The 24,689-nt window shown below is 45.1% G+C and overlaps 1 protein-coding gene across 1 annotated transcript in view; it reads right to left on the bottom strand.

Moving 5' to 3' along the window:
* acsf2 (acyl-CoA synthetase family member 2) overlaps positions 1–23,233 on the bottom strand; it is a 358,345-nt gene extending 335,112 nt beyond the window's left edge. The window contains exon 1 of the mRNA XM_068057776.1: positions 23,005–23,233. Within this exon, the coding sequence (XP_067913877.1) occupies positions 23,005–23,138 (134 nt within the window). The 5' untranslated portion in view covers positions 23,139–23,233. The remainder of the gene's footprint in view (positions 1–23,004) is intronic.
* Between the last annotated feature and the right edge of the window lie 1,456 nt (positions 23,234–24,689).

Raw genomic sequence — 24,689 nt, 5'->3', positions numbered from 1 at the left:
TGTTCCTGCCTCTGAGGATTTTAAGAGAGATTGTGTAGGAGGATGTAGCGTCAATAGCAGCAAAGTTCAGATCAGGTCTTTCAGTGTACAAACATTGTAAAAATGTTCCTTAAGCCTTGGTTTGGATACTTGAGGAGCAACAAAAGGGTTAGGAAAACACAAGTTAAAATCCGCAGTGAAATTTAAAATTGATGTGAGAAATAGGATAAGTGTTTTCTTCATTTTCTGTTTAAATTTTAACAGGTAAAGGCTGCTTGTATTCTGTTTTCAGTCTGTGAACCTGTGTGTGAAAGTTTGCTGCTGACTACATGATCCTGAAAGTTAAATGATGATAATCAACTGCTAACTTTTTTTTTTAGCAGAAACTGCTGCTGGTTATGAGTTTTGAACTGATTTGCAGTAATTCACTAGAGTGTTTTATTAAATTATGGGAGTGGTTTTCTGTGGATTTCCACTGCAGACAGCTGGTAGTGTAAATTATGGGAATGGACTCGAAGCGTCTACTTTGGGATCAGGAAAAGTTTGGCACTTTTAGAGTTGTAACTCACTATATGAATCAACATTTTAAGGTGCATGAGTGTGTGAATGGTTGTTCTTTTCAATTTAAGATTCTAATCCCAGGGATGGGAGAGTCAAGGGAAAATTGCTCTTACACAGTTTAAAAACACATGGGGCTGGATTTTGCGCACGAGGTGAGGGTCCTGGTGCCAGGCTGAAAAGTCACAGGGAACCCTGCCTCTGCACGTTCAAACTTCCGGAGCAATCCTCCGGTTTTTGGCCACCAAAGTTGAAGGAGGAGGGATCCCTGTCCCTTTAAAGACTTAATAGGGATGGGGATCCCACCCCCAAGAGCTGCCATCCAATCACAGGGCCGGCAGCTCAACAGTATTGGCAGCATCACCAGGAGCGGTAACCACTGCCAGTACTGCAGAGACCTCGGACCCAGGCCTAGCATTGGAACTTCTGACCCAAGGTAGGTGAGGCAGGGTTACCAGGGCTGGTCCGAAAGACCCCGGTGGGTGGGGGGAGAAGGGTGCGGTCCTCCATGGGCCATCATTTGCCCACAAAAGAAGGAAGGAACACCCCTCCCCCACCCCCCCGCCAAGGAGGGTGCCTCATTTTCTAAGGCCTCCTCCCCACACAGTGGAGGTTCCCCTTCCCCACCTCCGCCACGGGTATGATCCCAGAGGCAGTGGGAAGAGGCCCTTAATTGGCCTTCAGCAGACCAGTTAAGGGCCTCAATTATCCTCTGGGTGGAAGGCCATCAGCCTATTCCACTCCCAGGAAGATCAGGTCTGGCAATCCCGGTGTCAGGTTCCGTGGTGGCCACTGCCGCTCTGATTCCCCGGCCACATCCCCAGCCACGAAGCCCGCCAATTGGGCGGAGAACAAAATCCAGCCCATGATGTGAAATCATTTCAACTGAAAGATTAGTTTCTTTTTAAAAAAACAGCTTTTGCTATTGTGAAACTGTACTGCTGAAGTTAAATTACTTGCTCTTCTAATTCTTGTTTTTAAGAATGCTGCCACATTTTTATTATTTGTTCATGGAATGTGAGCATTGCTGCCAAGTACAGATAGAGATCTATACCCTGCAGCTGTACAAATAGCAATGCCGGTTATGTCTAATCTCTAACCAATCCACCTCCAACAGGTTTACAGGTGCATAAGGGAGGTGTAAATAATAAAATGGAAAGGGGCACAGGAAATTTATTTTGTTCCTCCTCTACAGCAACACTGAGCTGTAAAGCTGCAATTTAAACGGAATATTCCTTAATTTCATACAAGATGCTTTTTATTCATTCATGGTATGTGGGCATCGCTGGCCAGGCCAGCATTTATTACCCATCACTATTGCCCTTGAGAAGGTGGCAGTGAGCTCCCTTCTTGAACCGCTGCAGTCCTCGTGTGGTTGGTACATCCACAGTGCTGTTGGGAAGGGAGTTCCAGGATTTTGACCCAGCGACAGTGAAAGAACGGCGATATAGTTCCAAGTCAGGATGGTGTGTGACTTGGAGGGGAACTTGTAGGTGGTGGTGTTCCCATGCATCTGCTGCCCTTGTCCTTCCAGGTGGTAGAGGTCGCGGGTTTGGTAGGTGCCGCCGAAGGAGCTTGGTGTGTTGCCACAGTGCATCTTGGAGATGGTACACACTGCTGCCACTGTGCACCAATGGTGGAGGGAGTGAATGTTGAAGGTGGTGGATGGGGTGCTAATCACGCGGGCTACTTTGTCCTGGATGGTGTCGAGCTTCCTGAGTGTTGTTGGAGCTGCACCCATTCAGGCAAGTGGAGAGTATTCCATCACACTCCTGAATTGTGCCTTGTAGATGGTGGACAGGCTTTGGGGAGTCAGGAGGTGAGTTACTCGCCGCAGGATTCTCAGCCTCTGACCTGCTCTTGTTGCCACGGTATTTATATGGCTATTCCAATTCAGTTTCTGGTCAATTGTAAACGCCCCCCCTCCCCCCAACTCCAGGATGTTGATGGTGTGGGATTCAGCAATGATACTGCTGTTGTCTGTCAAGGGGAGATGGTTAGATTCTCTTGTGTTTGAGATGGCGATTGTCTGGCACTGTGTGGCATGAATCTGCCCAAGCCCGAATATTGTCCAGGTCTTGCGAACTCTGACTTAGATCTGCTGTGGGGTTTTTCTAAAGTAAAATGCCTGCTGCAGTAAACAGACAATTTTCTGCTCACAACGAAACCAAAGGAGAAGCAATGCCTGTTGTTAGGTGAGCTCAAGTTGTTTTAAAAAAAAAAGAGGCTGCCAACTGGGAAAGTATATGAAATCAGGGATAAATTGAGAGAGACCAATCTGAAAATAGCCATTTCAAAACTGTGGAAATAAAATCCAACATAAATGGGATCACTGTAAATTCTATAGAAAAGATGCAGTTTCTAAAGAAAGAATGGATGTCACATTTGGCCTTGTGTCCACAGCTAAATGATGGCCATGAACATTGAGATGATGTGGAAAGAACAAAGGGAAATGTGCTGTGATGAATGGAGGAGGCACAAATGATCTTGGCTGCATATATTATAGCATTGAACTAGATAAGGAATGACAACAGAAGCAAAAAGAAAATCCGCCTAAATAAACTCAATGTCAACAGACTGCAGGAACTGAATCAAGAACTGCATGATTTATTGACACAAGCTATGAGTAGGACCAGTTGTTAAATAAAAGCTTGAATATGTCAACAGAATTAGGTCAAGGGAGTTGTTAACAATTTATAGAATTGGTAAAAAGAATTGCCAGTGAAAAATCAAAAACACTAGCCAAGGGCTGAAAACGATATGTCAGAGGAATCTAAATCGCAAAGGGAATGAGATTTAACAAAATGGCTAGCAGCCACAATGGGATTGGCAGAAGCAAACAGGATAGATATAGAGAACATGTGGGAGCAGAATAAGGGGACAATTAAAAGGATTATTGGCAAAAATGAACCAACAAGAGGGTGACAACTTGAGAGAGCATCAGCACACATGATTCACTGAGAGGTTAGTGAAGACTCTTGAAAGGATTCAAGATAGTTTAGTTATGTGGATAGTTTGGAGAAGCTGGGGCTGCTTTCCTTAAAGAGCTGGTTGAGGAGATTTGATGGAGGTGTCCAAAATAATGAGGGGTCTGGACAGAGTAGACAGGGAGAAACTGTTCCCATTGGTCAAGGGTTCACGAACCAGAGGACACCGATTTAAGGTGAATGGCAAAAGAAGCAACAGCGACATGAGGAAAAACCTGTTTTTAAAATGCAAGGTGTGGTTCGGATCTGGAATGCTCTATCTGTGGTTGTGCTGGAGGCAGATTCAAATGTGGCTTTCAAAAGGGAAATAGCTAAATGCCTGAAGGAAAAAGATTTGCAAGGCTACGGGGCTAGAGGAGGGACAAGGGACTAACAGAGTAGCTCTTGCAGAGAACCCACACAGACTTGACGGATTGAATGGCCTCTTTCTGTGCTGTGACCATGCTACAATTCCAAATGATAAATGAAATAATACAGGCAAACAACAAGGTTTACTGGAACTAATATCTCACTCCATCTCATGCAGCTTGTATACGAACACATGAACATATATACGAACATACAAATTAGGAGCGACAGTAGGCCACTCGGTCCCTTCGAGCCTGCTCCGCCATTCAATGAGTTCATGGTTGAAATGATTACTCCACTTTTCCACCTACCTCCGATAACCTTCCACCCCCTTGCTTAACAAGAATCTATCTACCTCTGCCTTAAAATATTCAAAGACTCTGCTTCCACTGCCTTTTGAGAAAGAGAATTCCAAAGACTCACGACCCTCAGAGAAAAAATTTCTCCTCATCTCTGTCTTAAATAGTCGACACCTTATTTTTAAACAGTGACCCCTAGTTCTAGATTCTCCCACAAGGGGAAACATCCTTTCCACATCCACCCTGTCAAGACCCCTCAGGATATTATAAGTTTCAATCAAGTCGCCTCTTACTCTTCTAAATTCCAGCGGATACAAGCCTAGCCTGTCCAATCTTTCCTCGTAAGACAGCCCGCCCATTCCAGGTATTAGTTGATTAAATCTTCTCTGTACTGCCTCCAATGCATTTACATCCTTCCTTAAATAAGGAGATCAATACTGTACACAGTACTCCAGATGTGATCTCACCAATGCCCTGTAAAGCTGAAGCATAACCTCCCTACTTTTGTATTCAATTCCCCTCGTGATAAATCATAACATTCTATTAGCCTTCCTAATTACTTGCTGTACCTGCATACTAACCTTTTGTGATTCATGCTCTAGGACACCCAGATCCCTCTGCATCTCAGAGCTCTGCAATCTCTCACCATTTTGACAATATGCATTTTTATTCTTCCTGCTTTCTCACATTATACTCCATTTGCCAGGCCTTTGCCCACTCACTTAACCTATCTATAATCCCTTTGTGGCCCCCTTATGTCCTCTTCACAAGTTACTTTCCTCCCTATCTTTGTGTCACCAGCAAATTTAGCGAGCACACTTTCCCTCCCTTCAGCCAAGTCATTTATATAAACTGTAAAAAGTTGAGGCCCCGACACAGATAGAACATAGAACATAGAACATTACAGCGCAGTACAGGCCCTTCGGCCCTCGATGTTGCGCCGACCTGTGAAACCATCTGACCTACACTATTCCATTTTCATCCATATGTCTATCCAATGACCACTTAAATGCCCTTAAAGTTGGCGAGTCTACTACTGTTGCAGGCAGGGCGTTCCACGCCCCTACTACTCTCTGAGTAAAGAAACTACCTCTGACATCTGTCCTATATCCATCACCCCTCAACTTAAAGCTATGGCCCCTCGTGTTTGCCATCACTATCCGAGGAAAAAGACTCTCACTATCCACCCTATCCAACCCTCTGATTATCTTATATGTCTCTATTAAGTCACCTCTCCTCCTCCTTCTCTACAACGAAAACAACCTCAAGTCCCTCAGCCTTTCCTCGTAAGACCTTCCCTCCATACCAGGCAACATCCTAGTAAATCTCCTCTGCACCCTTTCCATAGCTTCCACATCCTTCCTATAATGCGGTGACCAGAACTGCACGCAATACTCCAGGTGCGGCCGCACCAGAGTTTTGTACAGCTGCAGCATGACCTCGTGGCTCCGAAACTCGATCCCCCTACTAATAAAAGCTAACACACCATATGCCTTCTTAACAGCTCTATTAACCTGGGTGGCAACTTTCAGGGATTTATGTACCTGGACACCAAGATCTCTCTGCTCATCTACACTACCAAGAATCTTCCCATTAGCCCAGTACTCTGCATTCCTGTTACTCCTTCCAAAGTGAATCACCTCACACTTTTCCGCATTAAACTCCATTTGCCATCTCTCAGCCCAGCTCTGCAGCTTATCTATGTCCCTCTGTAACCTACAACATCCTTCGGCACTATCCACAACTCCACCGACCTTCGTGTCATCCGCAAATTTACTAACCCACCCTTCTACACCTTCATCCAAGTCATTTATAAAAATGACAAACAGCAGTGGCCCCAAAACAGATCCTTGTGGTACACCACTAGTAACTAAACTCCAGGATGAACATTTGCCATCAACCACCACCCTCTGTCTTCTTTCAGCTAGCCAATTTCTGATCCAAAGCACTAAATCACCTTCAATCCCATACTTCCGTATTTTCTGCAATAGCCTACCATGGGGAACCTTATCAAACGCCTTACTGAAATCCATATACACCACATCCACGGCTTTACCCGCATCCACCTGTTTGGTCACCTTCTCAAAAAACTCAATAAGGTTTGTGAGGCACGACCTACCCTTCACAAAACCGTGCTGACTATCGCTAATGAACTTATTCTTTACAAGATGATTATAGATCCTATCTCTTATAACCTTTTCCAACATTTTACCCATAACCGAAGTAAGGCTCACAGGTCTATAATTACCAGGGCTGTCTCTACTCCCCTTGTGGCACACCACTCGTTACATCTTGCCAATCGGAAAATGACCCATTTATGCCTACTCGGGGTTTCCTGTTAGCTAGCCAATCTTCTATCCATGCCAATATGTTACCCCCTGCACCATGATCTTTTATTTTCTGCAATAACCTTTGATGTGGCACCTTATCAAATGCCTTCTGGAAATCTAAGTACAATACATCCACTGATTCCCCTTTATCCATGGCACATGTAACTCTCTCAAAGAATTCCAATAAATTGGTTAAACATGATTTCCCTTTCACAAAACCATGTTGACATGGGCTGATTACCTTGATTTTTTTCTAAATGGCCTGCTATAATGTCTTTAATAATAGCTTCTAACATTTTCCCTGAGACAGATGTGAAGCTAACTGGCCTCTCATTTCCTTCTTTCTGTTCCCTCCCTTTTTGAATAAAGGAGCTGCATTCACTATTTTCCAAACCAATGGAGCATCCCCCAAATCTAGGGAAATCTAGAAAATTAAAACTAATGCATCAACTATCTCACTAGCCACTTCTTTTAAGACCCTAGGATGAAGTCCATCAGGACCCAGGGACTTGTCAGCCCGCACCTCCAACAATTTGTTCAGTACCATTTCCCTGGTGATTGTAATTTTCTTGAGTTACTCCCTCCCTCCCATTCCCTTACTTACAGATAATACTGGGATGTTATTTGTATCCTCAATAGTGAAGACCAATGCAAAATATCTGTTCAATTCATCTGCCATCTCCTTATGATCCATTATTATTTCCCCAGACTCACTTTCTATAGGAACAACGCTCACTTTGTTAACTTTAAAAAAAAATCTATAGAAACTCTTACTATCTGTCTTTATATTTCTAGCTAGCTTTCTCTCGTACTCTAATTTTACCTTCTTTATCAATCTTTTAGTCATTCTTTGCTGTTTTTTATATTCTGTCCAATCTTCTGACCTGCCTCCCATCTTTGCACAATTATAGGCTTTTTCTTTAGATTTGATACTATCTTTAACTGTTTTAGTTAACCTCGGATGGCGGGTCCCACCTTTGGAATTTTTCTTTCTCGTTGAAATGTATCTATTCTGTGTATTCTGAAATACCCTCTTTAATATCTGCCACTGCATCTCTATTGACCTATCCCTTAACCTAATTTGCCAGTTCACTTTCATGTCCTCATAATTACCCTTATTTAAGTTTAAAATACACGTCTTGGACCCACTCTTCTCTCCCACAAACTGGATTAAAATTCAGTTATAATATGATCACTACCTAGGGGCACCTTAACTATGAGGTCATTTATTAATCCTATCGCGTTGCACAATACCGGGTCTAGTATAGCCTGCTCTCTGGTTGCCTCCAGAACATATTGTTCCAAGAAATTATCCCGAAAACATTCTATGTACTCCTCATCTAGGCTACCTCTGCCCATCTGATTTTCCAATCTATATGTAAATTAAAATTCCCCATAATTATTGCTGTACCTTTCTGACAAGCTGCCACTATTGATTCCTTTATACCACGTCCTACACCGTGGATAATGTTAGGTGACCTGTACACCATTCCCACAAGTGACTTCTTGCCTTTGTGATTTCTCATCTCTACCCAAACTGCTTCTACATCCTGATCTCCTGAACTTAGGTCATCTCTCTCTATATGTCATCATTAATTAACAGAGCTACCCCTCCACCTTTTCCTAGCTTCCTGTCCTTCCTAAATACTATGTACCCTTCAATATTCTGGTCCCAATCTATGTCGTCCTGCAGCCATGTCTCTGTAATGGCTATCAGCTCGTATTTATTTATTTCTATTTGCACTCTCAGTTCATCTGTTTTGTTTTGAATGCTATGCACAGATATAAAGCATTTAGTTTTGTCCTTTTATTATTTTTGTAACCTCTAGCCTTATCTGCTGTATGCAGCATCTGCAATGAATATAATTCAAAACTTGCATTGGGATGTTTTATTACATTAAAGGCACTATATAAATACAAGTTATTGTTGTGGAAAATAACAGGTTTATTCTCCTTCGCCCAGAAGGACCAATTAAAGTAGCTTGTTGGAATGACAACACTGATTATATATGATGAGCTAAATGGGTATAGCATTGCTGGCCCCAAGGGACGAGAGTGACAACAAGAGCATCATCCTAGTGGAACTGATGTTACCCTTGCTAACAAAGAATGGAAGCCAGCCTTAGAAAGTGTCTGAGTCTATCAGAGTGACTAGAACTCTGGTACTGGCCTGATATTGTTTGTCTATGAAGAACACACACACCATCTGATAAAGAATGACAGAACTTGGGTAGTTCTGGACATAGATTGCTGCACTGTAAAAGAGATCACTAGGTGCAGTGTGGTACAGCAACATATCACTCTGCTAGTTCTGATGAAAGGTCACTGACCTGAAACGTTAACTCTGCTTCTCTCTCCACAGATGCTGCCAGACCTTGAGTATTTCTGGCACTTTGTTTTTATTTCAGATTTCCAGCACCGGCAGTATTTTGCTTTTATGATATCACTCTGCCCTGCAGGTTCACATTTCCTGATCCGTTACCTCTGGTGTCCCCCTTGGCCCCCTCCTATTTGTCATGTCATGTTGCCCCTTAGCAACACCATCCAAAAATGCAGCATCAGTTTCGACATGCACACTAATGAGACCCCGCTCTACCTCACCTCCACCTTTCTACTGTCTCAAATTGTTCGCCTGCTTATTTGACATCCAGTGTTGCAGGAACAGACATTTCCTTGAACTAAGCATTGGAAAGACTGAAGCCATTGTCTCCGATCCCCACCAACCTTTTCCCTGCCCACCAACTCCCTCCTTCTCCCTGGCAAATGTCTAAGGTTGAACCAGACTGTTCACAACCTTGGTGTTATATCTGACCCGAGATGACCATAAATAAACACCATCACTAAGACCACCTATTTCCACCTCCATAACACTGCCCGACTTTTCCCCTGTTGCAGCTCATCTGCTGCTGAACTCCTCATTCATGCCTTTGTTACCTCTAGCCTTGACTAGAGCAACACATTCCTGAATGGACTCCCACTTCCTACCATCTGTAAACTTGAGGTCATCCAAAACTCTGCTGCCCATGTCTTAACTTGCACCCAAGTCCTGCTCACCTCTCACCCCTGTGCTCACTGAACTACATTGGCTCCCAGTTAAGTAATTCCTCAATTTTAAAATTCTCATCCTTGATTTCAAACTTTCCATGGCCTCACCCCTCCCTCTCTCTCTCTAATTTCCTCCAGCCCTACAATCCTCTGAGATCTCTGCACTTCTCCAATTCTGGCTTCTTGACCATCTTGGATTTTAATACTTCTACCATTGGCAGCCATGCCTTCAGCTGCCTGGGCACAAGCTCTGGAATTCCCTCCCTACACCTCTCTGCTTCTCTTTTCTCCTTCAAGATGCTTTTTAAAACCTACCTATTTGACTAAACTTGATGTGATCTGCCCTAATATCACAGTATGTGGCTTGGTGTCAAATTTTGTTTGAAAATGGTCCTGTGAAATGACGGGATGATTTAGTACATTAAAGAATCTTTATTAGTACGTTATTGATTGATGAGGTAATCACCTAATTGTAAGGCGAGTCTATGGGCGGAATTTCCATTTTGGGTTCAGGACCCCGATGTTTACAGTCACTTCCAAATCCTGCCCCAGCACATGTGTTACTATTGTGATGGAAATTGGTTAATTGGCCTAGAGTCGTGTTCGCTGCCCAATTAACGGTTGACATGGGAAGGAGGCAGGACATAGGCAGCAGCAGGCCCAATTTAAAGGGCAGGAAACAACCATTGCTGAGATAGCCGTTTGTCCAGAGGTTGGAAGAAGGAGCAGAGGACAGTAGAAAAGGAAGGAGCCATGTGCCAGAGCAGTGCCCGTTTCTCAGACACCTCACTGGAGGTGGTGGCTGCATCAGAAACATCCTGCTCCCTGCCAGTGGCGGCAGAAAGCCTGCAAGGCAGACCAAGAAGGCTTGGCTGGAGGTGGCTCATGAGGTCAGCAGCAGAAGAGTGGTGAGGAGAAACTGGGTGCCATGCAGGAAACATTCCAATGACCTTCTTAGATCTGGAAAGGCGAGTCCAAAATATACACCCAGATGACATGCCTCCTGGTCAACAAAGCACAAAAGAGGGGGACATGCTGAGGGCACAGAGGTCTCCTGACCATGGGAGAGATTGTGCTCAGCAGCCTGGAAGACCCTTAAGCGAAGGTCAAAACCCTAGCGATGTTGGACAGGAGGCTGGAGTACAAACAGCAGCAGCATATGTGAATTCAAAGTTGCAAGTTGTGAGGGACAGAGGCATTGCCCTAACTTCATCCTTCTTCAACTTGCAGGCCAAGTGGGGTTGAATTAAAGGCCAGCTCAGGTCTGCAAATGAAACCCAACCCGAGCCCAACAGAACCACATCCGACCCGAGCCCGACCTGGCCCAAGTCCTTTCATTTTTTCCCCGTGCCCGACCATCAGTTCACCTAGCTTCCATTTTTCACTTTGTTGCTTATCTGCACAAGCTTAAAAAATCTGTAACTAAACAACTTTTTGAGAGGGCACACCTGGACAGTGGAGTGCCACAGCTTGTCTCGCTGACGCACTTTGAGGAGCTGACCCTTGTTATGGCCAGAGTGTCAAGCCACAGGGATGCTGGGGATGGAGAAAAGGGGTCTGCTATAGATAGGGTAAAAACATCTCAACAGCTCCAGGTTGAGGGGATGCATAGCTTTGCTCCCTGTGCTGTCATCTCATTAATTTTAAGCAGCACAAGCATCTCTCCCATCACCATCTTCTCTTATGTCTCCCACAGGGCCAGGTGCAGAGGGGCAGGATATTAAATTCCAGTAAGCTTGTTGGTGAAGGCTGATGCTGGGGCCAATCTTTACTCAGTCTTACATTTATTGTAGAGAGTAAAAAGGATTACCAACATATAGCTCTTTGCTCAAAACCTCCTGTCTTAGTGAATGTCTCCTTATAAATGCTCAAGTAAAAACTCAATTAACACCGTCCACCTGCACATAATTAAACCATTGATATAAAAGTAAACAGATTCTCTTCTTTCACTTCGATTAACATGCTCAAACACATTTCACAATAAATTCCATATTAGGTACATAGTATTACATTGCAACATGCCCCTCCTCCAGGAGCCCAACGATTTCTTTGTTTTATCAAAAAGAAATGCTTGTGCAAACAGTTGGACAGTTGATGACTTGCATCTCCCCATTTCAATTTGGAGATTTCCTCTCTCTCTGGCATTCATTTCAATCCAGCGAAGCAATCCATAACCTTTTGGACCACAATCACTTTTTGTAGAGAGTGTATATTATCCCACAAAGAATGATCATCTACATAACATTCAATGGGTATTTTATCTTCAGCATGCCACTTGAACAGAATCTCACCCAACATATTTGACAAACAGAACCCCATATCCACTGCCCCTGCAGCTAAAGTACTCGACAACCCATTTTATTTTTAGCTTCTCAAGCTAAAAGGGACAACATTTCCCATTCTCACCGAGATATTCTGAAACTAGCTGCACAGCTGGTTGAGGACAAAACACCCTCCCCCAATCAATTTGCCTGTGGGCAAAATCCCAAATTGCCTTCTGTACTGTGCCACAGTCCTGCTGCTCCCGAAGGTACTACAATTAGTTCCATTTTTTCTACACATTTAAATGCTTTGCATGCAGGGAGACAGGGCTTTCATCAAGGCTGAGGTCTCTGAGAAAATTCGGAGAGCTCTGAGGCATCGTATAAGGCCATCTGAGGCAGAATTTAATTCAGGAGATTTGGTGTATTGTTCCCAACTAGCTGAAGCATCGCTAAAAATGACTAGCTTCATTTTCTTTGGGTCGCCCAAGGATGGGAACTTAACAATACACATTTCTCCAGATTTAATTCTTTGATGCTTTACTTGCCCTTAAAACACTCAACTTTCGGGTGTTGTAACATAGTCTGTTCTGACCGCAACACCAGTTTAACTGGCCAGTCAAGCTTTGCAATTGCTTGGTCTCTTCTTTAGCTAGATCATCATCTTTCTGTCATGACCTAACACGATTAACCAGGATGGGCATAACACTAAAAAGGATTCTTGATTTCAAGTTTTTCCACACTTGGTCTGCTTAATATTTGCTTAAAGGCCCCACAAGCCTGACTCTCAATCTTAAATTCTGCCCCAATCTTAATAACATATTTCTCAAAATCCGCAGCCCCACCCCAGAAGAAATCATTGTGCATCTTGAAGATGTCTGAAAGTTTCCCTTTCTGATAGCAATAAAACATTGCAGGATCTGCTTTAGTTGAACATAACCAATTTTCAACAAAACAGATCTCAGAGAAATACCACACCCTGGAAGCATCATTAAGGCCACAGGCGCATTTGTTTAGCTTTCCTGCTGCACCTGCTGCCTCTTTAGGCACTTTTAGAAACACTTCTCTCTAAAAAAGTATCACCTAGCAGAAACGAGGCTTTTATGTTGATGGATCTGTACTCCCACAAATATGTGGCCAAAAGAGCTAAAAAGATTATTTTTCCAGCTGTGGGAGAGTCCAGTAACATCTGTATCACCCAGCAAACCCCTAGCAATTAGCCTCACTCTATCATTATAAGTCCCATCTGCAAGGACTTTTTCAGTACAAATCCATCTGTGTGACAAGGCTGGCTGTCCCCTATCTGGTGCTCCAGAATAAACACCAAACTCTCTCCGACTCTTTAACTCCTTATGTTTTGCCTCTCATTTTATCGGCAGCCACTAAAACTTTACAGTCATGAGGACTTCTGCTTTGAGTTTTCTTGTGAGACTGTTCTTTAGCCTTCATTTCACGGTGTAATCTGTTCAAACTACGGCCTCGAATGGCACTTTATCTTTGAGGGCGACTGCTGCAAGATCTCCCTCTTGCATGAGCGGAGGCTCTTTCTCCAGTACGTGATTGTTTCCTGACGCAAAAGTCACTTCCTGACCCACTATCAAAACTTGCACTGCGCTCTCATACCCTCCACTCTTTCACCCCATTCTGTCAGTCCATTGACCTCACTTCTTGGCCATTCTCTTGAACATTTAACCAATATTTAAACTTGCCTGTAGATTTTCCTACATAGAACCATAGAAATAATACAGTACAGAAGGAGGCCATTCAGCCCATCATGTCTGTGCTGGCTGAAAACTAGCTGCCCAATCTAATCCCACCTTCCAGCACCCGGTCCATAGCCTTGCAGGTTACAGCACTTCAGGTGCATGTCCAGGTACCTTTTAAAAGAATCGAGGGTTTCTGCCTCCACCACCGATCCGGACAGTGAATTCCAGACACACACCACCCTCTGGGTGAAAATGTTTTTCCTCATGTCCCCTCTAATCCTTCTACCAATCACCTTAAATCTGTGCCCCCTGGTAATTAACCTCTCTGCCAGGGGTAACAGGTCCTTCCTGTCTACTCTATCTAGGCCCATCATAATTTTGTACATCTCAATTAAGTCACCCCTCAACCTCCACTGTTCTAAAGGAAAACAACCCTCGCCTATCCAATCTTTCCTCATAGCTGCAACTTTCAAGCCCTGGCAACATGTCCCACAGTTGTTGCATCCCTCCATTTATCAGACCCCTTTGAAATATATGTTTCCCAAGCACCTACTCGGAGCAATTGGCCTTTGGATGAGATAGCTCTTTCCTGAGCATCATGATCACTCTCATTACTATCCAACTCTTGATTGACCATATTCTGTACCACAGGACCTTCATCACAAAACACTTGAGCATTTGGCGGTACAAGGTGCCTTGTCTTCCCTCTATCAGCTGCTCAGATTCTGAGATTTAGTAATTAATTCCGATTAATTGTGAGGAATGAACCTTAACAGTGTGATTTCCATGCTTGATAACTACTGTCTTACCATCACAACCTATTATCTTTCCAGGGCCTTTCCATTCCCTATGGCCCTCTCTTTCATAATAGACCAAATCTCCTGAACTAAATTCTGTCTCAGATGGCCTAATACGATGCCTCAGAGCTCTCCAAATTTTCTCTGAGACCTCAGCCTTGATGAAAGCCCAGTCTCCCTGCAGGTATTCAAATGTGCAGGATAAAAATGGAACTAATTGCAGTATCTTCTAGAGTAGGAGGACTGTTGCACAGAACAGGAGGAAATTAGGGATTTTGCCCACAAGTTGTGGGGGGGGGGGGGGGGGGGGGGTGTAGGGGGGAGGTGGTGGGTGGAGAGAGTTTATTCCCCAACTAGCAGAAGCCAATTCTTTGCATGAACATTCTTTGCAAGAATCGCCCATGCCAGGGCAGTGGTTACCTTGCAGTTTGGTTGGTCAACTAAGAATTTATGCAACATGTCTTCGATCACTAAGTGATTCCTTTCACAGAGCCGATTGCTGAAAGGACTTTCAGCTGCAGTATTCACGGCCATAATGTTTATGTTTTCACACGCGTCTCTGAATTCGTCATTGGCAAATTCCCCTCCATTATCTGCCAGAAAGCTAGCTGGTGACTCAAGTTCAGTCCCTATCCATTTCTCTATAATCTTGTCTATAATCACCCTTTTGTCCTTGCTATTCATTATTGTCGAAAGACTAAATCTGGTTGCCAGGTTTACAAAATATAGAATGAAAATATTCACCTAGTGCCTATTTGGGTGTGAGATGCCCGTGGTGTTCAGCCTCGTTGTGCAGGTGCCGGGGGATGTGGTGGAGTGCGTTGACACCTTCAAAGGTTGCTTCCCAGTATCACTGCAGGGGGAAGCCTCTGTCACAGGGTGTCACTCTATAGCTGCTTTGTCTGTCAGAGGAGCCATGGAGGCGGATGGTGATGGAGCCACATGAGGGGTGGCCCCCTCATTGCCATCTGTCGCCACCTCCGCCCTTTCCAAGTAGAGCTAACAGTTTCATTTGTCCCGAGGCACTGCATCTCCGCCCTACTCAGCAGGGCTGCATCTGTCTTCCTCCAAGGGGGACTAGCCAGAGCTGACTCTGCGTCCCCCTGCTCTAATGTCATGTGTGCTTCATTCTCTCTAAAAACACCTGAGGACGCACCAAGTGCGAGTATTTGTGCTGCGAAGGGTGCGCAGGAAAGATGTGGTGGTGCAGGGCTCGAGGTGTCTTCCTCCTCTGACTCCTCAGGATCTTGTGGGCTCCTGTGTTATTTGTATATCAATTGTTTAATTATATGCAGGTTGAGGGTGTTAATTGGGGTTTTACTTGAGGACTTAAGGAGACCCTTACAGAGGCTGATGGAGGTTTTGAGAGAAGAGCTAGAGCATGGCTACCTGACTCGAACCCAACGGGACCCGACGACATGTGTCGGGTTCGGGTTGAGTCACTCTTCAGGGTCCAGCATTCGGGCTGGGGTCGGGCCGTGTCGGACACACTCTAACACTCTAACTGCCTTGCGTTACAATTGTGTTAGTGAAACACTGGAAACCACAGATCTTTTGAAGTGTGTTTCCTACTCTGCTGGTATTTCAACTTACTGTGTACTAATCAATAAACGGTTCTTGTGTACTTTGTAGCAGAACTCAGCTCCAGGCTCATAATTATCCGGTTAGTCCTTTCTTGCCCTTTCCTGATTCTAGGGGTGTTGAAGGCCTTTGTCGTTTTAATCTTAATGAAATATCTATAATGTAATCAGTTGCTGCACTGTTATGTAATATGTTTTTAATGAGTTCTATTTTTCATTAACACAAATTTAACCTTTTTTGTGATGACTTTGGACAGAATCTTGTAGTCAACATTAAGCAATGAGATGGGCCGCCAATTTCTGATTTCCTCCCTCTCCCACTTCCGCTTGTAGATGAGGGTGATGATGTCTTTCCTCATGGATTCTGACATGCTGCCGGCCAGGACCATACTCTCATACACTTCCAGCTGAATACAACTCAACTGGTACGCCACCGCTTCCGGGAGTTTTACTAGTCTTGAAGGACCAGACAGCTTTTGTCAGCTCATCGAGAGTTAGCAGTTTGTCCAGACTCTCCAGTGTACTAAGACCTCAGGTGATAGATGACGGGAAGGACTGGGAAGCCGTGCTGTCCGTGGGCTTCACGTCGTACAGCCCAGCTTAAAAGGATTTGCTAATCCTTAGTCTGTCAGACTGCGAAGGCGTTACTGAGCCATCCTCTTCCTTCAGGCGGCTGATAACAGAGCTCTCTCTGTGTACCTATTGGAAGAAGTAACGCAAGCACGTCTCATCCTGCTCAATGGAGCAGACTCTGGACCGGATGATGATCTTGGAGGCCTCCGTGGCAAAGAGCGAGGCCTGCTGGCTCTTCACCTCATGGAGATCCTCCTTGACCTCGACCCCCATCGACTGCAGCCGGAGTAGATTTTGCATAATTTTCTGGAGTCGGGACATTTCCCTCTGTCTCTCTCTCGCCCTCTGAACACCTTTGAGGATGAAGAACCTCTTGATGTTCACCTTGATCGCTTCCCACCAATGAACTGGAGCCTCAAAGAGGGGTTTCACGGTTCTCCAACCTTTGTAATCCCTTTTGAGTTCCTCAATGTTCGGAGGTCAGCAGTGTTATATTCAGCTTCCATGTGCCCCTGCCAACCCACTGGTTGTCCTATAAGTGACAGCCGGCCAGCAGGAGGCAGTGGTCAGAGAAGAACACTGGTTTGACATTGACGGATCTGACCTCGAAAGCATGGGACACGAACAGTAAGTCAATCCTGGAACGGTCAGACCCATCCAGTCTTGACCAGGTGTATCTACGCTGCACTCCATCTGCAGGGTTGCTGAAGACGTCGTGCAGCTTGGCATCTTTCACTGTTTCCATCAGGAATCTGGACGTAGTGTCCAGTTTGCTGTCGTCGCTGCCAGATCGTCCAGCTGCATTGATGATGCAGTTGAAGTCACCGCCTAGAATGACCGGCCTGGACATCGCCAGCAGCAGTGGGAGCTGCTGGAGGATGGTCAGCCGTTCACTGTATTGGACCGGGACGTACACGTTCATTAACCGGAGAGGAACATTGTTGTATGTTGCATCACTCCCTCCACCACCGACGCACAGTGGCAGCAGTGTGTACCATCTACAAGATGCACTGCAGCAACGCACCAAGGCTTCTTAGACAGCACATTCCAAACCCACGACCTCTACCAACTAGAAGGACAAGGGCAGCAGATGCATGGGAACACCATCACCTGCAAGTTCCCCTCCAAGTCACACACCATCCTGACTTGGAACTATATCGCCGTTCCTTCACTGTTGCTGGGTCAAAATTCTGGAACTCCCTTCCTAACAGCACTGTGGGTGTACCTACCCCACATGGACTGCAGCGGTTCAAGAAGGCAGCTCACCACCACCTTCTCAAGGGCAATTAGGGATGGGCAATAAATGATGGCCTGGCCAGTGACGCCCACATTCTAGGAACGAATAAAAAAAATGTCAGCTTCGAGGAGGTGACCGCCCACCACCTCCTTAACTTCAAAGATGGTGAAGTTGCCTCCCCGCAGCAGAATATCCAGGCCAAAGGAATGGGAATCATTTCCCCCTGGCCAGATCGATGGCCCGTAGGACCACCATGGCGACAATTGCCTTTAAGTGCTGACGTGCGGTATCGCACACCCCTGCAAAACTAGCAGGTCAACTTTGACACTGGCCAGGTAACCTAAGGTCAAAACACAATGCATAGTGGATTTAACGCTATGCACATGGAAACGCAATTTTTAAACCCATTTTTCAAAAAATTTAGATTATATGCCCAAACGTCTATGCAGGATTCAGCTTTCAAGACTGAAATGAGGAGAAATTTCTTCACCCAGAGAGTGGTGAGCCTGTGGAATTCGCTACCACAGAAAGCAGTTGAGGCCAAAACATTGTATGTTTTCAAGAAGGAGTTAGATATAGCTTTTGGGGTGAAAGGGATCAAAGGATATGGGGGGAAAACGGGAACAGGTTACTGAGTTGGAGATCAGCCATGATCATAATGAATGGCAGAGCAGGCTCGAAGGGCCGAATGGCCTACTCCTGCTCCTATTTTCTATGTTTCTATGTTTCTGTGAATGGTCACCACCCGTGTTGCGTTGACAGGGTAAACAAAGGCTCCGCAGTAAGGATTGACAATGGTGCCTGGCTTCCTTTCTCCTTGAAGGTGTTCAGGAGTTTGACACACCTCATGACATTTTTAAATGTCACATGGATGTATCCAGTGCTGGGGAAATCCTTCAGGCAGAAGATATCCACAGCTTCAAACCCACAGCATACCAACAGGACCTGCTTCACAAAGAAGGTGCGGTCCATGGGGGCTCCTTGGGCTGAGGTCTTCACTGTCACCCTTACAGTGTGCCCACCCCTTGGCCCAGAGCTTGGGCACTAGCAGTAGCCATAGTTCAAAGTTCGTTGTTGTCGCCGCCACCGCCCTCGATCCGCCAATGTCGATGAAAATATTCACACTGAGGACTTACAATCGGCCCTGGGAATCCTATCAAGACTTCTCCCCTGCCAGGTAAGGTCACACATAACCGGAGACAACCAGAACCGGCACAGCAAAACTTTGTTTCCCAAAAATATACTTTATTCATAAAAATCTGTAAAAAATGCATTACAAAACAGTTCAAAACAGCACCAAGTTGACATTCCAAAAAGTGCAAAGGAAATCAGTTTTCTTCAATACAATAGTGAGTTGCCTCACAACCCTTCCATTCCATTTTACATGCCATGTACATTTTACAGCAAACCCATATTTGGTGTATACAGCCCGAGGGGTTTCCCATGGGTCCAGCCCCTCAGTTCACTTTGGTGGGAGGACCTTACACTGTGATCTTTCCCCATTGAGACTTTGCAGCAGCTGCCCCAAGCTTTAGTGCGTCCCTCAGCACGTAGTCCTGGACCTTGGAATGTGCCAGTCTGCAACATTCGGTGGTGGACAACTCTTTGCGCTGGAAGACCAGCAAGTTTCGGGCAGATCAAAGAGCGTCTTTCACCGAATTGATAGTCCTCCAGCAGCAGTTGATGTTTGTCTCGGTGTGCGTCCCTGGGAACAGCCCGTAGAGCACAGACTCCTGTGTTACAGAGCTGCTTGGGATGAACCTCGACAAAAACCACTGCATCTCTTTCCACACCTGCTTTGCAAAGACACATTCCAGAAGGAGGTGGGCAACTGTCTCTTCCCACCACAGCCACCTCGAGGGTAGCGTGTGGTGGGGGCGAGACTCCGGGAGTGCAAGAAGGATCTGACGGGGAGGGCCCTTCTCATCACCAGCCAAGCTACGTCTTGGTGCTTGTTTGAAAGTTTTGGTGATGAGGCATTCTGCCAAATGACTGGCTGTCTGTTCAGAGAATCGTCCGACCGGATCCACCATCTCCTTTTCCCGTAGGGCCTTGAGGACATTCTGTGTAGACCACTGCCTGATGGATTGGTGGTCAAAGGTGTTTTCCCACAGAAATTTTCACACGAAGGATAGGTGGTATGGCACAGTCCAACTGGATGGAGTGTTCCACGGCAATGTGACCAGACCCATCCTTCGTAACACCGGGGACAGATAGAACCTCAGCACGTAGTGACACTTATTGTTTGCGTACTGCAGCTCTACGCACAGCTTGATGCAGCTGCACACGAAGGTGGTCATCAGGATGAGGGAGGTGTTGCGTACATTTTTCCCGGCAGAGCAAAATATCAATTCAGCAGGTCCCTAACTGAAAAATGCGAAATTCGGTGATAAATCCCTGGTGTTGATGCATCATCATAAGTCATCCACCTCCAAGTGAAACTACCCTTGCAGAATGAGGCAATCAGAGCAATCTCACCATATCAGACATTGTGCATCCAATCTAAAATCCATAATCCACAGATTCACAAACTCACTAAAATGTGGCGCGCACATGCTACAAATTAATAAACAGAACAAGCAATTAAGGAATTAGAAAGTTGTGAAAGGTGGGAAATAGTGAAAAGAATTAAATCCCTGGACTAGATTAGTCCAAATAAGATGAGTAGTTACTCAACTAGTGTATTAACTATTGTGTGCCTGGTGTACAAGACATCTGCAAAGTAAAAACCTTGAGAAATGAGGATCTGATAACCAAGGCAGTGCAAAATAACCAAAAAGGCAGGGGTAGACGTAGGAAAGGACGGATCAATTGATGACTAATTATGTACGTTCAAAACAAGACAGTAATGAGAAGGTGGTTCTAGAAAGTTTGCCTAATTTTGGTACAAAGACAGGAAGTTGTTCATGATGAAAGGCAAGTCCAGCATGAAAAGTTACTGAAGGAGAGGCACCGTATGAGGTAATGTAGCAAATGAGTGGGGAGAGGGACATGAGCAGAACTCATGAATGTGTAAGGAGGCTGAAATGTTTAGTAGAACAACCAAAGAGATTCCTGGTATAATATGTGGAATTATAGAATGGAATGATGGAGCACAGAGGCAGCACTGTCCAATTGATCCCATTCCCCTGTTCTTTCCCCATAGCCCTGGAAATATTTTCCCAAGTATTTATCCAATTCCCTTTTGAATTATTGAATCTGCTTCCACTGTCCTTTCAGGCAGTGCATTCCAGATCACAACAACTCACTGCTTAGAGAAAACAAAACATTTCCCCATGTCACCTCTGGTTCTTTTACCAATCACTTTAAACCTGTGTCCTCTGCTTCCTAACCCTCCTGTCACTGGAAACAAGTATTTCTCTATTCCTTCATCCCAGGAACCATTCTGGTAAATCTCTCCAGTTCCCTCTCCAAGGCCCTGACATCCTTCTTGAAGAGTGGTGCCCAGAATTGAACCCAGTACTCCATGTCCCTGAATGGTATCCCAGTCTGAAGACTGTGTGACTACGTGGGATTAAACTCTGCTTGTGTAACTTCTCTTCACACCAAGCTTAATGAAGGAGAAGCAAGAAAACCCGAGCATCAGACTCACGCTTAATTCAACTTTACCATTAATGAATAATTCAACCGCACGGAGCTTGTTGCAACATTTTATAACACAGCCAACAATTTTAAAAACAAGAAATAGGAGCAGCAGTAGGCCATTCGGCCCCTTGAGCCTGCTTCACCATTTAATAAGATCATGGCTGATCTCATTGTGGCCTCAACTCCACTTTCCTGCCTACCCCCATAACCCTCGACTCCCTTGTAGATCAAAAATCTATCTCAGCTTTGAATATATTCAATGACCCAGCCTCCACTGCTGTCTGGCAGGGAATTCATAAGATTCACGACCCTTTGAGAGAAGAAATTCCTCCTCATCTCCATCTTAAATGTGAAACTCCTTATTCTGAAACTGTGCCCCCTAGTTCTAGATTCCCACACGAGGGGAAACATCCTCTCAGCCTGTCAACCCACTCAAAATCTTATATGTTTCAATAAGATCACCTCTCAATCTTCTAAACTCTAATGAGTATCGGCCCAACCTGCTCAACCTTTCCTCATAAATGCCCCTTCATCCCAGAAATCGGGTCGTGAACCTTCTCTGAACTGCTTTCAATGCAAGTATGTCCCTCCTCAAGTAAGATCAACAAAACTACAAACAGTACTCTCGGTGTGGTCTCAGCAACGTCCTGTACAGTTGAAGCAAGACTTCCCTACTTTTATATTCCATCCTCTAGCAATAAAGGCCAACATTCCATTCGCCTTCCGAATTATTTGCTGTACCTGCATGCTACCTTTTTGTGATTCATGTATGAAGACACCCAGATCCCTCTGTACCGCAGCATTCTGCAGTCTCTCTCCATTTAAATAATATTCTGATTTTCTATTCTTCCTGCCAAAGTGGATATTCTCACATTTTCCCACATTATACTCCATCTACCAAATTTTTGCCCACTCACTTAACCTATCGATATTTCTCTGCAGACTGTGTCCTCCTCACAAATCACTTATCTTTGAATCATCAGCAAATTTGGTAACAATGCACTCAGTCTCTTCATCCAAGTTGAGGCCCCAGCACTGACCTCTGTGGCTCTCCAATAGTTATAGTTTGCCAACCTGAAAATGACCCCTTTATCCCACCTGTTTCCTGTTGGCTAGTGCCATGACAACAGCTTTTCTTGTACAGGTTGTTGAGTTTTGGTTCTATTGATCTAACAGGAACAGGAATAAATCATTCTACTTGCTGTACTTTTCTAATCCCAATTTGTCTCCAAATGATTTACTACCTTAACTTCACAAGAAGAAAGCTGCTTTATTAACTCCTTCCATCTGAAGTATTCACTGCCTCAACAGGAATGGTGTTGGTATATTCCCAATCCAGATTTCCATTCCAGGAAATCTATACAAACTTCGATTTAGCTTTTAACATGACCAGAGCAGAGTGCGGTCTGCAGTTACTGGCCTCAGAAGTGGAATATTTAAAAAAAACTGCCAAGATTAGCATTTTACTGCAGGCTGCAATGCTCTGTGTCAGTGTTAGACAAATCCTCAACTTCAACTGACAGTTTACAAGAAGCTAAACGTATTATCACTGCAGCCCGGGATAAAATATTTCCAGAATTGGTAGTAAAAGGTGTTTATTCAAAAAAAAAAGGTTAACCAGAGAGATACGCAGAGTGAATCAGAGACAGACAGTGAGAAACAATAGCCAGTCAGGGGATCACCCTCTTTCCCACTCCTCTGTCCCACTGATTTTCCTACCTGCTCAGATGAAGTGTCCTCCTGTCCCAGCCGTTGCTTTTCCAGAAATGTGCTCCGCGACCACGCCAGCTCGGGTTCCAGGAGCCAGTGCAACTTCTCAGCGGAAAGTTCCTGAGCACAAGCCCGATGCCCATTGTTACAAAGAGTGCTGAAAAACACACTGAGCAGCTGAGCGTTTCCTTCTTCAAACTTTAAACAGGGTAATGAGGCTTACGCAACTCATACTGAAACTAACTCGGTTAACCAATAGGTTAGCGATTGAGCGAAAGCACTGGCCTCAAACCAGAGCAACATGTTAGATTGGCAGTTCTGTGGACCATTTAGGGTTGTGGCATCTGCTGATAGGCAGAGTTACAGTCCGAGAGATTTCAGCAGGAATTCAACACAACAGGAAAAAATAGCCCCGAATTAACCTTTGACAAAAATAAAGTAAAACAGCGCTTGCAAATCACGAGGGATGAATGTGACTGCAGTTTTGCTGAACACTCACACAGCTTTGTCTGCTCATGCTTGGCCGGAAGCAGGGCTCACCTTAAACCAGCTGAGGGACAACAAAGCAGACAGGCGCCCAGCTGTTGATCACTCCAGAAATTCATGCGTGAAGTTACAAATCTGAGCATGTCAGGCGGTGGAGGGACCTGGCCTGCACTGTGCCGCACACCACAGTCGAATAGCACGCAAAACCCCCTCGATACCATCTTTCCCAAACCATATCCCAGATCTGAGTCCCATTTCCAGAATCAGACACCATTGAATTTTCACTACAAAGGCAGGAAACGGGAGTCAGGTTTGTTTTTTGGGGTCGGAAACTCACTTCCAGGGAACTAAATGTAACACTTCCAAGTTTACAGAGGGCACAGAGCTGGGAGGGAGGGGGTGGTGATGTGAGCTGTGAGGAGGATGCAAAGAGGCTCCAATGTGATTTGGACAAGTTGAGTGAGTGGGCAAATGCATGGCAGATGCAGTATAATGTGGATAAATGTGAGGTTATCCACTTTGGCTGTAAAAACAGAAAGGTAGATTATTATCTGAATGGTGGTAGATTGGGTAGATTGGGGGAGAAAACATTAGGAATGGGAACAGATGGCCATGGATATCGTTGAACAGTCAGGGAGCTTCCTAGGGAGCTTCCAGCCCAGGAGCCATCTTGAAGGTAGTGCTGGGGGACTTTAATGCCAGGGTTGGGGCCGACCATGACTCATGGCCCTCCTGCCTTGGGCGCTATGGCGTTGGAAGGATGAATGAGAACGGGCAGAGACTGCTTGAGTTGTGTACCAATCATAACCTCTGCATCACCAACTCGTTCTTTCACACTAAACCCTGTCACCAGGTTTCATGGAGGCACCCAAGATCACGTCGTTGGCACCAGCTAGACCTCATTGTCACAAGGCGAGCCACCTTAAACAGTGTTCAAATCACACGCAGCTTCCACAGTACGGACTGCGACACTGACCACTCCCTGGTGTGCAGCAAGGTTAGACTCAGACCAAAGAAGTTGCATCATTCCAAGCAGAAGGGCCACCCGCGCATCAACACGAGCAGAATTTCTCACCCACAGCTGTTACAAAAATTTCTAAATTCACTTGTAACAGCCCATCAAAACACTCCCACAGGGGATGCTGAGACCAAGTGGGCCCACATCAGAGACGCCATCTATGAGTCAGCTTAGACCACCTACGGCAAAA

Source organism: Heterodontus francisci, chromosome 26 (assembly GCF_036365525.1).
Source record: "Heterodontus francisci isolate sHetFra1 chromosome 26, sHetFra1.hap1, whole genome shotgun sequence".
Lineage (NCBI taxonomy): Eukaryota > Metazoa > Chordata > Chondrichthyes > Heterodontiformes > Heterodontidae > Heterodontus > Heterodontus francisci.
The sequence above is the reverse complement of the archived record's forward strand: the minus strand, read 5'-3'. Positions and strand labels throughout refer to the sequence as shown.